Source organism: Rana temporaria, chromosome 11 (genome assembly GCF_905171775.1).
Source record: "Rana temporaria chromosome 11, aRanTem1.1, whole genome shotgun sequence".
Taxonomy (NCBI): domain Eukaryota; kingdom Metazoa; phylum Chordata; class Amphibia; order Anura; family Ranidae; genus Rana; species Rana temporaria.
This window is the reverse complement of record NC_053499.1, coordinates 135,636,302-135,651,025: the sequence shown is the minus strand read 5'-3', so window position 1 is coordinate 135,651,025 and position 14,724 is coordinate 135,636,302. Positions and strand designations below refer to the sequence as shown.

Sequence of the window (14,724 nt, the reverse complement as noted above, 5' to 3'; positions counted from 1 at the left end):
TCAGGAACTGATGTTAATATATACTATATTTAAAGCGCTACGTATATTGACGCTATGCAGCACTAGCGTTGTCGGTTTGAATCCCAACCATGGCACTACCTGCCTGGAGTTTGCATGTTCTCCCTGTGCCTGCACGGGTTTCCTCCCACACGCCAAAGACATTCCGGTAGGTTAATTGGCTCATGTCTAAAGTTTCCCTAATATGTGTATGTGTAAATGGGAGTTTGGGGCTTTAGATTGTAAGCTCCTTGAGGTCAGGGACTGATGTGAATGTATACTATATTTAAAGCGCTACGTATATTGACGCTATGCAGCACTAGCGTTGTCGGTTTGAATCCCAACCATGGCACTACCTGCCTGGAGTTTGCATGTTCTCCCTGTGCCTGCACGGGTTTCCTCCCACACGCCAAAGACATTCTGGTAGGTTAATTGGCTTCTGTCTAAACTGTCGCTAGTATGTGTATGTGTAAATGGGAGTTAGGGACCTTAGATTGTAAACTCTGTGAGGGCAGGGACTGATGTGAATGTATACTATATTTAAAGCGGGAGTTCACCCATTTAAAAAAAAAAAAAAAATCTCCCCTTAGCTTCCTGCTCGTTCGGTCTAGGGGAATCGGCTATTTATATTAAAATATGTGCAGTACTTACCCGTTTTCGAGCTGCATCTTCTTCCGTCGCTTCCGGGTATGGGTCTTCGGGAGCCGGCGTTCCTTCTTGATTGACAACCTTCCGAGAGGCTTCCGACGGTCGCATCCATCGCGTCACTCGTAGCCGAAAGAAGCCGAACGTCGGTGCGGCTCTATACTGCGCCTGCGCACCGACGTTCGGCTTCTTTCGGAAAATCGTGACGCGATGGATGCGACCGTCGGAAGCCTCTCGGAAACCTGTCAATCAAGAAGGAACGCCCATTCCCGAAGCCCATACCCGGAAGCGACGGAGAGGATGCGTCTCGTAAACGGGTAAGTACTGCACATATTTTAAAATAAATAGCCGATTCCCCTAGTAATAACGAGCAGGAATCTAAGGGGGAAAAGTGCCCTCTAAGGGTGAACCCCCGCTTTAAATCGCTACGTAAATTGATGCTATGTACCGTATAAGCCGAGTTTTGCAGCACATTTTTTTGTGCTGAAAATGCCCCCTTCGGCTTATACTCCAGTCTCTCCTGGCGCTGTACCCATCTGCAGCCTAATCCCCCGGCGCTGTGAAACATCTTCAGTCTTGTCTCCCCCAGCGCTGTGCCCATCTTCAGTCTTATTATATCCCGGCGCTGTGCCCATCTTTAATTTTATTATGTTCCGGCGCTGTGATGCATTCAGTGTAAGCCATGTAGTTTAACCAAGCGCCACCTCCTCCTCCTCGTCTGTGATAGGCTGACTCACTGTTGGGAAACCGAGTCAGTGTTCCGTCACAGAGGAGGAAGAGGAGGAGGCGGCACTTGGTTACACTACATGGCTTACACTGAATGTATCACAGCACCGGGACATAATAAGATTAAAGATGGGCACAGCGCCGGGAGATAATAAGACTGAGGCCCCATACACACGATAGAATCCATCCGCTGAAAAATCCCAGCGAATGGGTTTCAGCGGATAGATCCTATGGTGTGTACACTCCAGCGGATCTGTTTCCGCGGATATTTATCCCCTGGGATGGATTTCCAGCGGATAAATATTTGATGACATGCTATCAAATCTATCCGCTGGAATCCATCCCAACGGATGGATCCGCTGGTCTGTACAGACTCACCGGATCCATCCGTCCGAAGGGATCCCCCGCATGCGTCGTAATGATTCGACGCATGCGTGGAATTCCTTATATGACAGCGTCGCGCACGTCGCCGCGTCATAATCGCGGCGGCGGCGCGACACGTCATCGCCAGAGGATTTTGGCGCGGATTTCGATTTGATGGTGAGTACACTCCATCGCATGGAAATCCGCGCAAATCCTCTCGAGGATTTATCCGCGGATACGGTCCGCTGGACCGTATCCGCGGATAAATCCTCTCGTGTGTATGGGGCCTAAAGATGGGCACAGCGCTGGGACATAATAAGACTAAAGATGGGCCCAGCTCCAGGAGATAACACCGATCAAGGTACCGTACTTGAGGCACAGTGAGGCATGGGCACAGTGAGGCATGGACACAGTGAGGCATGGGCATAGTGAGGCACAGTGAGGCAAGGACACAGTGAGGCAAAGTGAGGCACAGTGAGGCATGCACATGGACACAGTGAGGCAAAGTGAGGCACGGTGAGGCATGCAGATGGACACCCTAGGCTTATACTCGAGTCAATAAGTTTTCCCATTTTTCTGTGGTAAAATTAGGTGCCTTGGCTTATATTCGGGTCAGCTTATACTCGAGTATATACGGTAAGTACCTGTAATATATAAAAATTGTACTGACTGACAGATAACTTGACATAAATATAATTGTGCCAAACACTTACTTTGGTTCCAAGTAGAATTCTAATGTCCAGGGTTTGTTTCCTCTGTTCTAGAATACTCAGAAGATGCTCCTGGAAAACACCAATCTTGGTAAAGAAGTGGTCATTGTCCCAACATCCTTCAATATTGTCAAAATCGACTCCCAAAGTCAAAAGAAACTTAACACTTCGGGGGTCCAAGGCGATCTGTTGAGGTCTGCAGAACAGGGCAGTCCTTGTGCGCTCGTCCAAGATGGTTAAATTCAGCACTTTCCTGGAGCGGACAGCAACCAGTGCCGCCGTCAACCCAACAGGTCCGGCACCTACCACTAGGATGGACACCCGGGCTCTCCATTGACGAATTCCATCCACGCTCACCTTCACTACAATATATACCAGAATAACTACCAAGGTGCTTAAGGCTGTGTCAACGGCAAGTTGGTCATGCATCTGTTGTCCACTATCCAAGTGGCCTTGCTCCTTCTCCATAATTTCCAACACGAGAAAGGAAAAGTGGCCAGCTCCCCGAAGACTTGGTCGTCCAAACTTGTACCATACAGCTTTTGATTCAATGCAGCATCATAGTGAAATACTTTCTGCTAAAATCTTGTAGCACGAGGCAAAAATCAAACGTCTTAATATAGCATATCACGTCATATTTCTGTCTCCCAAAATCGGATTTCATATCAGCTGGCCACACTGTCAGAAAAAAAGGAGAGACGTCGATTACGATCATGCACCACTACAGTAGCTTAAAACACTTACACACTTGAAGAATACCCTCCACCTCTCTCCTACTGATTAACAATTGACTCCCTCCCATTGGCTGTTGGTGTTCATCAGCTTCAGAATACATTATATTTCTGTCGCTCTCTCGCTTGCTCGCACTCTCTCTCTCTCTCTCTTTGTGGCTTATATGTCTGGATCAGGCAACAAATAAATCACTGGATGAGTCTTTCTCCTCTGTGAGCCAGTTTTCTGCAACAGATCTTCAGAAAATATCATCTGCTGACCTTAACCTTTTCCGTACAGGAGAATTCTGTGGATAAGTTGCTGAATCATGCAAGCAATGCTTTGTTTACTCAGATATCTAACTGCTATGAGATTCATGCATTAGCTGCAGGCAATTTCAAGACATTCTCGAGTTGTTACAGGGATTTAACTGGGTGCTCTTTTCACACGTGTTTTATTTAAAGCAATACAATTACAAGCAAGCACCTGTTCTGAGATCCAGAACAACCAGGCTGTTGACGTGCTCTGCCTTAATATTGAAGGCAAGTGTGACCTTCATAAAGCTACAGGGCTGGATTCAGATAGAATGGTCTATCTATCCGCCCGGCGTAACGCCGCCGTAATTTAGGGCGAAAGTTCTGTATTCAGAAACAACTTGCGCCCTTAGTTACGGCGGCGTAACGTATCTGTGTCGGCGTAAGCCTGCCTAATTCAAATGTGGATGATGTGGGCGTGTTTTATGTATATTAACTGTGACCCCGCGTATTCGGCATGCGCCGTTCGTGAAAAAATCCCAGTGCGCATGCTCGAAATTCCGCCGCAAATCGTCATTGCTTTAGACGTGAACGTAAATTATGTCCAGCCCTATTCGCGAACGACTTACGCAAACAACGTAAAATTTTCAAAACTCGACGTGGGAACGACGGCCATACTTAACATAAGATACGCCTCATATAGCAGGGGTAACTATATGCCGAAAAAAGCCTAACGTAAACGACGTAAAAAAATGCGCCGGCCGGACGTACGTTTCTGAATCGGCGTATCTAGCTCATTTGCATATTCCTCGCGTAAATATACGGAAGCGCCACCTAGCAGCCAGCGTAAATATGCAGCCTAAGATACGACGGTGTAAGACACTTACGCCCGTCGGATCTTAGGGAGATCTATGCGTAACTGATTCTATGAATCAGGCGCATAGATACGACCACGCACACTCAGAGATACGACGGCGTATCTGGAGATACGCCGTCGTATCTTCTCTCTGAATCTACCCCACAGAGGGCAAGTGCGGCTGGTGCTCAGAATTTTTGGGGGGGGCGCAAACAAACTGAAAAAACCCCCCATCAATTGCAGCCTCACTGTGCCCATCAATTACCGTCACTGTGCCCATCAAATGCAACCACTGTGCCATCAAACGCAGCCACTGTGCCCATCAAACGCAGCCACTGTGCCGTCAAACGCAGCCACTCTGCCCAAAAATTCCACCACTGTGCCCTTTAAATGCAGCCACTGTACCCATGAATTACCACCACTGTGCCATCAAACACAGCTACTGTAAACATCAATTGTGCCCCATCAATTGCCGCAAGTTTGCCCCATCAATTGCCACCAGTTTTCCCTAATCAAATGCTGGCAGTGTGCCCCCCCCCCCCCCCCGGGCCGGCACTTATCTGTCTCAGATCAGCGCTGTCCTCCACGCTCCCTCCGAGTCCTCAATGTCTTCTCCCATCCTCTTCTGCTATAAATGGATGCCTGATAGGTGTCCAATCACAGCGCCTGTCACTTCAGCCAATCAGGTGACAGTGGGCAACCAGACCGGGTGCACCTGATTGGCTGAGAGGTGGGTCAGTGTTAGGGTAACAAATACATTGGTGACCAGATTTTTAAAATGAAATCCGGGGACATATTTTACTAGTAATGGCAACAATCAGCCGCCCACCTCACAGCCTCTCAAGTCTTACTCTTCGGGCCCCGGCTACTACTGGGTGGGGAGTGGAGGAAGATCACTCCGCCAGGGAAGGCAAGGAGATAGGCAGGTGGCTGGCCAGGATTTGAGCCAAGGCAGAAGAACATGCGAGTGGAGCTGAATGGGCATGCGCCCGAAACTGAAGAAATATTCCCTCCGCTCCGACCAGCACATGATCATCAGAAGGGGGCACAGATAATGTGAAAAATACAACCCCCCTATGCTAGTAGGCACGGCAGAGCGGGCTGTGCAATTCAAATTTTTTTATTTTAATTCTGCACTGACTGTCTTTGAAATTGCCCCATTCCCCTATTAAATCCAATCTGGGGACAAAACCAGGGACAGACTTGGCCTGGGGACAGTGTCCTCAATCAGGGGACTGTCCCCTGAAACTGGGGATGTCTGGTCACCCTAGCCTAACACAGCACTACGTAAGTAGGGAACACACAGCAGTACGACCGGTGCTTACCAATTTGGAAGCCCTATTAGAGCCCATGGCTCTAAAAAGGATGCCTATTAGAGCCGACGGCTCTAATCAGGCACTTCCGAAAAACACCCCCGCTGCTGTAATTCAGATGCCTGGCGCCCAACACCAGTGGCGACAATAGATAGATTCATGCAATAGACGTGACTTACGTCTGTGGATCTGCCCCATAGTATGCATCTATTTTTTCCTTATAGTTATTGGGCCAGATTCACGTAGAATCGTGGCGGCGTAACTTATCCTAGATAAGTTACACCGCCGCAATTTTTCATTACAAGTGCCTGATTCACCAAGCACTTGCGATGAAAACTACTCCCGCGGCCTCCGGCGCAAGGCGGGTCAATTCAAATGGGCGTGTGCCATTTAAATTAGGCGCGCTCCCGCGCCGGACCTACTGCGCATGCTCCGTTTCCTAACTCCCGCCGTGCTTTGCGCGCCGTGACGTCATTTTTTTGAACGGCGACGCGCGTAGCGTACTTCCGTATTCCCGGACGGCTTATGCAAACAACGTTAAATTTTGAATTTCGACGCGGGAACGACGGCCATACTTTAGACAGCAATACACTTACTAACTAAAGTTAAGGCACCAAAAAAAAAGTGTAACTTTGCGACGGGAAACTAGACTAGCGGCGACGTAGCGAACGCGAAAAACCGTTGTGGATCCGCCGTAACTCCTAATTTGCATGCCCGACGCTGGTTTACGACGCAAACTCCCCCTAGCGGCGGCCACGGTATTGCATCCTAAGATCCGACAGTGTAAAACTATTACACCTGTCGGATCTTAGGGATATCTATGCGTAACTGATTCTATGAATCAGTCGCATAGATAGAAACAGAGGTACAACGGCGTATCAGGAGAAAGGCCGTTGTATCCCTTTTGTGAATCTAGCCCATTATTCCTTGATGATGGGGTTATACTGGATACTGAATGTGCTTTGTGAAAAATATAGTCCACTTCTTTAGGGAAGATTGAAGGATTACAATCTATAATATTTTATTAAATAACAGTAAATCAATAATCCAATATTAAATTTACAGTAATCTCATAATAGGAAAACTAAATTTATTCAACCTGCATATTCATAACTTAATTTCAGGCATGTGTATACAAAGAAAACATTTGGCTGGAAGACTATATGATTTATACAGACGAATTAGAAAATTGATCTACAACTAAATGCCCAAATAAGAGAAAAATCTGTATTAGAGCAATGAGTTGTACAAGTCCAAATTGTACTTTAGGGTATGGCAGCCCACTTTTATTGAACAAAACACACATAAACATCAGTTGCCTAATGCCCATGCAGGGGTTCCCACCCTCAACATGAAAAGTCAACTGAAAGTACCAAACCAGCTGGCTTCCTTGTCCGCAGCACCGCTGCTCCCCTTACCAGTCCCTCTGACTGTGTTGTCTCCTGGTTTACTTGACCCACTTAACCTTTAGTCACAGCGTCCTGCTGCATGGCCCACTCCTGGCCTCTGGATAGGGGTTCCCCTGACACCCTAATAAGAGCTGAACTGACCCCTGGAATGAAACCTCTTGTCTCCTGGCTACTGGTTGGGACACCGCTGACCCCCTGATTGAGACCTCCTGTCTCTTGAGTCTTGTCTGGGGCTACTCTGACTCCTGGATGAGACCTCCTGTCTCTTGACCAGTGATGATCCTGACCACCCTGGGGCCCTAAGCAAAATGACATGTCACATTGAAGTTGAGAAGCGGATGGGGGGGCTGCCGAAAAATGACATGTCGCATTAAAGATTAAAGTTGAGAAGCGGGGGGGAGGGGGTGTTCTGCTGTCGGAAATGACATCTTACATTAAAGTGAGAAGCAGGGGGGGCTGACACTTCTTACCTCCTCTCCCATGCAGCCAGCGAGTTGAGAAGGGGGGTGAGGGTCCGAAAATAATTTCTCACCAGGCGGGGCCTCTAGTAATTTGGGGGGCCCTCCGCAGCTTTGCGGGGCCCTAAGCGGCTTGCATAGTGAGCCTGTATGGGGGATCGGCCCCGCTCTTGACTCTTGGCTGGGGCTCCTCTGACTCCTGGATGAGACCTCCTGTCTCTTGACTCTTGGCTGAGGCTGATCATACTCCTGGATGAGACCTCCTGTCTCCAATATGGTAGCTGTCTCCAAACTGGAAGCTCTGAGCTATACTCAGGCTTGAGTATATAACGACCCTGCATACCTGTTTACTTACACAGGCCGCAGAAGTAAAATCCAGACACAAGATTAAAGGTTCTGTCCCGTCCAAGACATTTTGAAACCTTTAAGCTCTAGGCCCCAATCTGGAACAACAGAATCCAGAGAAAACCAAAAACACAGCTTTCTTCGCTCAGTCTGGAACTTTGCAATAAGCCTTAAATATATTGTAAAATCTCATTTAAAAAAAAAATAATAATAAAAAAAATAACAATAACAAATGCCTACGACGTGAACGTAACCTACGCCCAGCCCCATTCACGTACGACTTAAGTAAACGACGTAAAATCTGACGGCTGTTCCGTCGTCCAAACCTTTGCATGGGATGCACCTCCTATAGGTGGAATAACTTTACGCCGGACGTGCGCCTTACGTAAACAGCGTATACTACTGCGAAGGGCGCAAGCACATTCGGCGTATCTCGGTCATTTGCATATTCGACGCGTAAATCAATGGAAGCGCCCCTTGCGGCCAGCATAAATATGCGCCCAAGATACGACGGGGTAGGAAACTTACGTCCGTCGTATGAAGCCAAAATTCAGGCGTATCTTAATAGCAGAATCAGGCGCATAGATACGACGGCGCATCCCTGCACTTACGCGGCGTATCAGTAGATACATCGGCATAAGTGCTTTAAGAATCCGGGCCATACTGTAGAACTGATTAGCAGAACAGCGGGATGGAGAAAAATCGTAGATGAGGATATACAATCATCCGTTGGAAACAGAGAAAAAGTCGTTATTGCCATTGAGGATCATTTTAAAAATAAAAAGTGAAAACAGAACTCCAAACAGAGACAGAGAAGAGATCCTCCATGGTAGAAAGCATCTTTTCTATGGGGGGGGGGGGGGGACTACACTGTTGAGAGTGAAATATCTGAAGCACTCATGACACCAGGTAAGAGTAATGATACGGCTTCATCACCTCCAGGTGAAGCCTCGTACACACGGCCGAGGAACTCGACGTGCCAAACACATCGAGTTCCTCGGCCAGTTCAGCCCTGAAGCCGCCGAGGAGCTCGGCGGGACGAGAGCTTCCATAGAACAACGAGGAAATAGAGAACATGTTCTCTATTTCCTCGTCGAGCTCCTCGTCGGCTTCCTCGGCCGAAAGTGTACACACGACCAGTTTCCTCGGCAGAATTCAGCCAGAAACTCGGTTGGAAGCTGAATTCTGCCGAGGAAACTGGTCGTGTGTACGGGGCCTAAGACTGATTAGATCAATACCTAATGAAATGCTATAGAATAGATAGATCATTTATTTTACAAATATTTTTGGGCCACAAATAAGAAAGATATTGGAGTTTTAAAGTGCAAAGGAGGGATCTGGGATCTTATTGACCCCAAATCCCTCCATAAAGAGTACCTGTCACTGCCTATTGATGTCCAAGGATGTTTATATTCCTTGTAACAGCAATACAAGTGACAAAAAAGAAATAAAAAATTGAAAGCAACCGTGTAAAAAAAAAATCTGAATTAATAATAATAAAAAAAGTAAAGTGCCCTCGTCCCCACATACTAGCACGCAAGGGCGAGCGAATGCGTCCGTCCCGCACGCACACAAATAGCGATCGTCTCACACATGTGAGGTATTGCCGCGAACGTCAGATCATGAGCAGTAATTCTAGCACTAGACCTCTTATGTAGATATAAAGTGGTAACCTCTAAAGGCTTTTATTTTAATTAACCATCTTTATTGATTTTTTCCACATAACAAAAGAAGAAGGGGGATGGTGAACAGGGGAGATCATATACAATCCATAATAAATCAATAATCTAATAGAGATATATAGCTAGAGGATCTGCACAAGTCACAGTACTGTAGCAAAGCATCTGCGAAAAATCACAATGGTTAAGGAGAAGAAACATTGGGTCCCCAGTGACGCGGCAGGCAGGTGCGCGCCCCCTAGTGGCTTTAGAAAGTGCAACGTCACATGACGTCCACCCAGAACAAGAGGGTCTGCCTCCGGCCGGCGGGCGGTGGATAAGCAGTTACATTTCACATTGGGATGATGGCAATTACACTTACAATCTTTTGAGTCTATACTGTATACACTAACTGCCACTGTCACTGTACTAATGACACTGGCTGGGAAAGGGTTAAGACAAGGGGCAATCAAAGGGTTACATATGCACATTTTTAAGGTGAAAAATATGAATATATAGGGCAAGTGTAATAACAAAATGTGAAAAGCAATATTGCGTGCAATAGTAAACACAGACTTATCCATCTTCAGAGTCAATATTGTCCTTTCTTTTCAGGATCATTATACAAACCTTCTGTCTGGTTATTGTTTGGCCTCTTGTTTCAAAATGATGACACTCTCCCTATGTTTGTTCATGGCTGCTTATAGTAAGCAGTGTATTGTGTCACCTGAATCTGATAAGGACTGTGCAAGTGTTTACAGTATATCCCAATGGATACATACTGTAAGCAGTAGTTAGGTGCAGGCATTCTTCTTTCCTGTAGGTGGCACTGTGCAGATACAACGTGGAAAGAGGAGTATAGTAAAGTGGTAGTAAACTAAGTAAACAAATAAATAATAAATAAATGTCCTCAAGAAGGTTAAAGGAGTTGTAAAGGAAAAAAAATGTTTGCCTAAAATTAATGTCTGCAAGGTAGACAGACAGAATAGTGTAATGATTCTGTTAAAAAACAAGTAAATACCTATTAAATTCCTTCATCTGTATCACCTCCGGCGTTCTAGTTTCTGTTCTCTCATTCACTTCCTGGTTTGCGGCGCTCGTTCATGTAAGAACTACATTTCCCAGTATGCATTGCGGCACGCCCAGTAATTCACACCTCCTTGAAGGCCTTGTACACACAGACGGACTGTCCGCTGAAAAAGGTCCGCCGGACCGTTTTCAGCGGACACTCCGCTGCCCGATTTCTGTCTGATGGTTGTACACACCATCAAACAGAAATCCGCGCGGACACGATATGCGGTGACGTGGCCGCGCCGTCGCCGCGTAATCGACGTAAGCGACGTGCGCGGCCCTGGAAGGTCAATGCTTCCACGCATGCGTCGAATCACTTTGACGCATGCGAGTGCTTTCAGCCGAGCGGACATGTACGGTGAGTCTGTACAGACGACCGAACATGTCAGACGGACAGGCTTCCAGCGGACATGTTTGTTAGCATGCTAAGAAATTTTTGTCCGCTGGAAAACGATCGGCTGGAAAAATGTCTGCTGGAAACCTGTCCGATAGGCCGTACACGCGACCGAACATGTCCGCTGAAACTGGTCCGGGGACCAGTTTCAGCAGACATGTTCGGTCGTGTGTACGGGGCCTAACACGTAGAGAGCGTCCTACCGCATAGATGTAGTTCCCAGGAGAGGGCGAGCACATCACTGACCACCGTAGTAAAGCCTCCCTTCACGGTGAGCTAAATAATATTAGATTTTAAAACAGTACCATCGTCTAAAATCTAGTGAGATAGCAGAGGGACTCCAGGGACCCCAAAGGACCCAGAAGAACCCCAAAAACCCCCTAAGCAAAAAGGGAGGAAAAGGAGTGGGCAAGGAGGACTATTGCTCCTTTTCCTCCCTTTTGCTTAGGGTTTTTTTGGGGTTCTTCTGGGTCCTTTGGGGTCCCTGGAGTCCCTCTGCTATCTCATTATAGAGACAGTGTTGGGGTAGACCATTCGACATGATCGACGAAGCAGCAAAAAACACACAAATGTTGAATCGGTCATTGAAGGCTTATGGTGTCTGTTGAAAGTTCTAAGAAGATTCGACAAGCAGCTAAACTGTACGAAGCCGCAATCGTACATTTCCGGTCAAATGCTCGGCCCATAGGCTATAGAAGAATTTGAATGTTGGTTGACTAGTAATAAGAATTTATAAATATAATTATTACTAGTGTCATACAACATTAGAATTCTATTATAGCTTGTAGGCAGGAACATTCCACCGGAAATGTACGATTGCGGCGTCGTACAGTTTAGCTGCTCCGTCGAATCTTCTTAGAACATTCGACAGACACCATAAGCCTTTAATGACAGATTCGACCTTAACCACTTGCCGCCCGCCAATGACAGATTGACGTCGGCAAAGTGGTTGTAGTATGACGTCCTCAGGATTCTGAGCCGCTGCGCGCCCCCGGGGGCGCGCATCGCGGCGATCGTTGTTGCGGGGTGTCAGTCTGACATCCCGCAACACCGATCTCGGTAAAGAGTCTCTCACGAAGACTCTTTACCACGTGATCAGCCGTGTCCAACCACGGCTGATGAATCGCGTCTGGCAGATGCGAGTAGAGGAGAGCCGAACGGCTGCTCTCCTGACAGGGGGGGTTCGCGCTGATTGTTTATCAGCGCAGCCCCCCCTCGGATCGCCACACTGGACCACCAGGGAAGCCCACCCTGGACCACCAGGGAAGGGCAAACTGAAAAAAATCCCCCCCCCCAAAAAAAAAAAAAAAATGCTAAAAAAAATAAAAAGGCTGGAAAAAAAACCCATAAAAGATGCCAATCAGTGCCCACAAATGGGCACTGACTGGCAACATAGGTGCCGCCCCACAGTGTCCATCAGTGCCACCCCACAGTGTCCATCAGTGCCACCCCACAGTGTCCATCAGTGCCACCCCACAGTGCCCATCCATGCCCAGTGCCCACCTTTAAGTGCCCATCTGTGCAACCCATAAGTATCCATCAGTGCCACCCATAAGTGCCACCCATGAGTGCCCATCTGTGCCGCCTATGAGTGCCCAGTGCCGCCCATGAGTGCCCATCAGTGCCGCCCATGTGTGCCCATCAGTGCCGCCTATATGTGCCCATCAGTGCCGCCTATGTGTGCCCATCAGTGTGTGTGCCCATCAGTGCCGCATACCAGCGCCGCCAATCAGTGCCACCTTATCTGTGCCCATCAGTACTACCTCATCGATGTCCATCAGTGCCATCTCATCAGTGCCGCCATATCAGTGCCCGTAATTGAAAGAGAAAACTTACTTATTCACAAAAAAAATAACAGAAAAAAATAAAAACGTAATTTTTTTCAAATTTTTTTGTCTTTTTTTAGTTGTTGCGCAGAGTTGATCAAATACCACCAAAAGAAAGCTCTATTTGTGGGGAAAAAAGGACGCCAATTTTGTTTGGGTACAATATAGCATGACCGCACAATTGCCATTCAAAGTGCGACAGTGCTGAAAGCTGAAAATTGGCTTGGGCGGGAAGGTGCGTAAGTGCCCTGTATGGAAGTGGTTAATTAACTTCGGATTTTCGGATGAATGCATTTTTTAACGAAACAAAATAAATAAAAACTAATTTCGGGAGTAACTAAATAAATGTATTTTTCGAACGAAAACAAAATTCCAAAACAAAATATTTCAGTGTGCACATGTCTAATGCTAATTGGAACACACCCAGCACTCCAACATTTAATCAGCTACTGTATAAGCAATTGCTTCAACAACACCTAGTAAACGATCACCAATGACAGCAACATCAACAATACCAAGTAATACCAAGCAAGCACATAAGAAAAAAAATACAAAATCAGAAATACTTGATACTTACCCTATCCAACCACTGATGTCTGAACTATGCACTTCTGTTCTGAAGCACTCACAATGAGCGTGGGCACATTTGCGAACAAAGCTACCTTTGTTCCAATTGTAAAATATCACACGAACATAATAAACACTTAAAAAGAATATAAATACTAACACAGGAAGCAGTGCAAGGTCACCGACAACTTTCCCTGCATGTTGCCTAGCAACTACACTATTGAAGCATATAAACAATTCTGTTTTCCTGGGGACATTCTGATATTCTGATAAAACCCATTACACGAAGATCACTCAAATGTACATCCTTTATTGACTCAGTAATATTGTAAGTGTTAACATTTTCAAAATGGCATGACAAGATAAGATTAGATATGATTCATTGTCATTGTAAAAAATTAATTTAACAAGGAAATTTCAAAACTACTCCCCACAGTATACAAAAAAACATAAAAAGCAATGCGTCACGCACAGAACATAAATCATATTACATATCAAATGAATAGTAAACATTCCCATCAATAAAAAGATTAAAAACACCACTTCGCCTTTTTCTGATGTGTGTTGTTTACAAGTAAAGATCTGTGGGCCAGATTCACAGAAAAAGTACGCCGGAGTACCTGCTGATACTCCGGCGTACTTTCAAATTTGCCGCGTCGTATCTTTATTTGTCTTTCACAAACAAAGATACGACGGCTTTTGGCTAAGATCCGACAGGCGTACGGCTTTGTACGCCTTCGGATCTTAGGTGTAATTTTCCGGCGGCCGCTGGGTGGAGTTTGCGTCGTTTTCCAGCATTGGGAATGCAAATTAGCTGATTACGGCGATCCACGAAGATACGCGCGTTCGTCGCAATCTCTTACGTCGTCGCTAGTCGTTTTTTCCCGTCGTAAAGTTAAGAGTGCTATTTAGATGGTGTTAAATTACACCATCCATGTTAAAGTATGGCCGTCGTTCCCGCGTCAAATTTTAAATTTTTTTTTTTTGCGTAAGACGTCCGGGAATATGAAAGTACGTTACGCACGTCGCCGTTCAAAAAACATTTAGGGGCGCCGTAATTTCGCGCAAAGCACGGCGGGAAATTTTCTAACGGAGCATGCGCAGAACGTTCGGCGCGGGAACGCGCCTAATTTAAATGGTACACGCCCCATTTGAATTAGGTGGGCTTGCGCCGGACGGCTTTATGCTACGAAGCCGCAAGTTTACAGGCAAGTGCTTTGTGAATCAAGCACTTACACCGAAAACTTGCGGCGGCGTAACGTAAAGGGGATATGTTACGCCGCCCTAGATATTCGTGAATCTGGCCCTGTATTTTTTGCTAGAAAATAACTTAAATCCCCCAAACATTATAAATATTTTTTAGAAGAGATCATGGAGAATAAAACAGCGGTTGTTGCAATATTTTATGTCGCACTGTATTT

The 14,724-nt window shown here is 46.4% G+C and overlaps 1 protein-coding gene across 3 annotated transcripts in view; it reads right to left on the bottom strand.

Moving 5' to 3' along the window:
- LOC120917715 overlaps positions 1-13,452 on the bottom strand; it is a 68,161-nt gene extending 54,709 nt beyond the window's left edge. Inside the window, exons 1-2 of one of the 3 annotated variants that reach the window (XM_040329191.1) lie at positions 13,314-13,452; positions 2,445-3,119 (exon numbers count right to left, since the gene is read on the bottom strand). In XM_040329191.1, the coding sequence (XP_040185125.1) occupies positions 2,445-2,909 (465 nt within the window). In that variant the 5' untranslated portion in view covers positions 2,910-3,119; positions 13,314-13,452. Of the gene's footprint in view, positions 1-2,444; positions 3,514-13,313 lie in introns of those variants that run through there. The other 2 variants (XM_040329192.1, XM_040329190.1) reach the window with 2 other exon arrangements.
- Between the last annotated feature and the right edge of the window lie 1,272 nt (positions 13,453-14,724).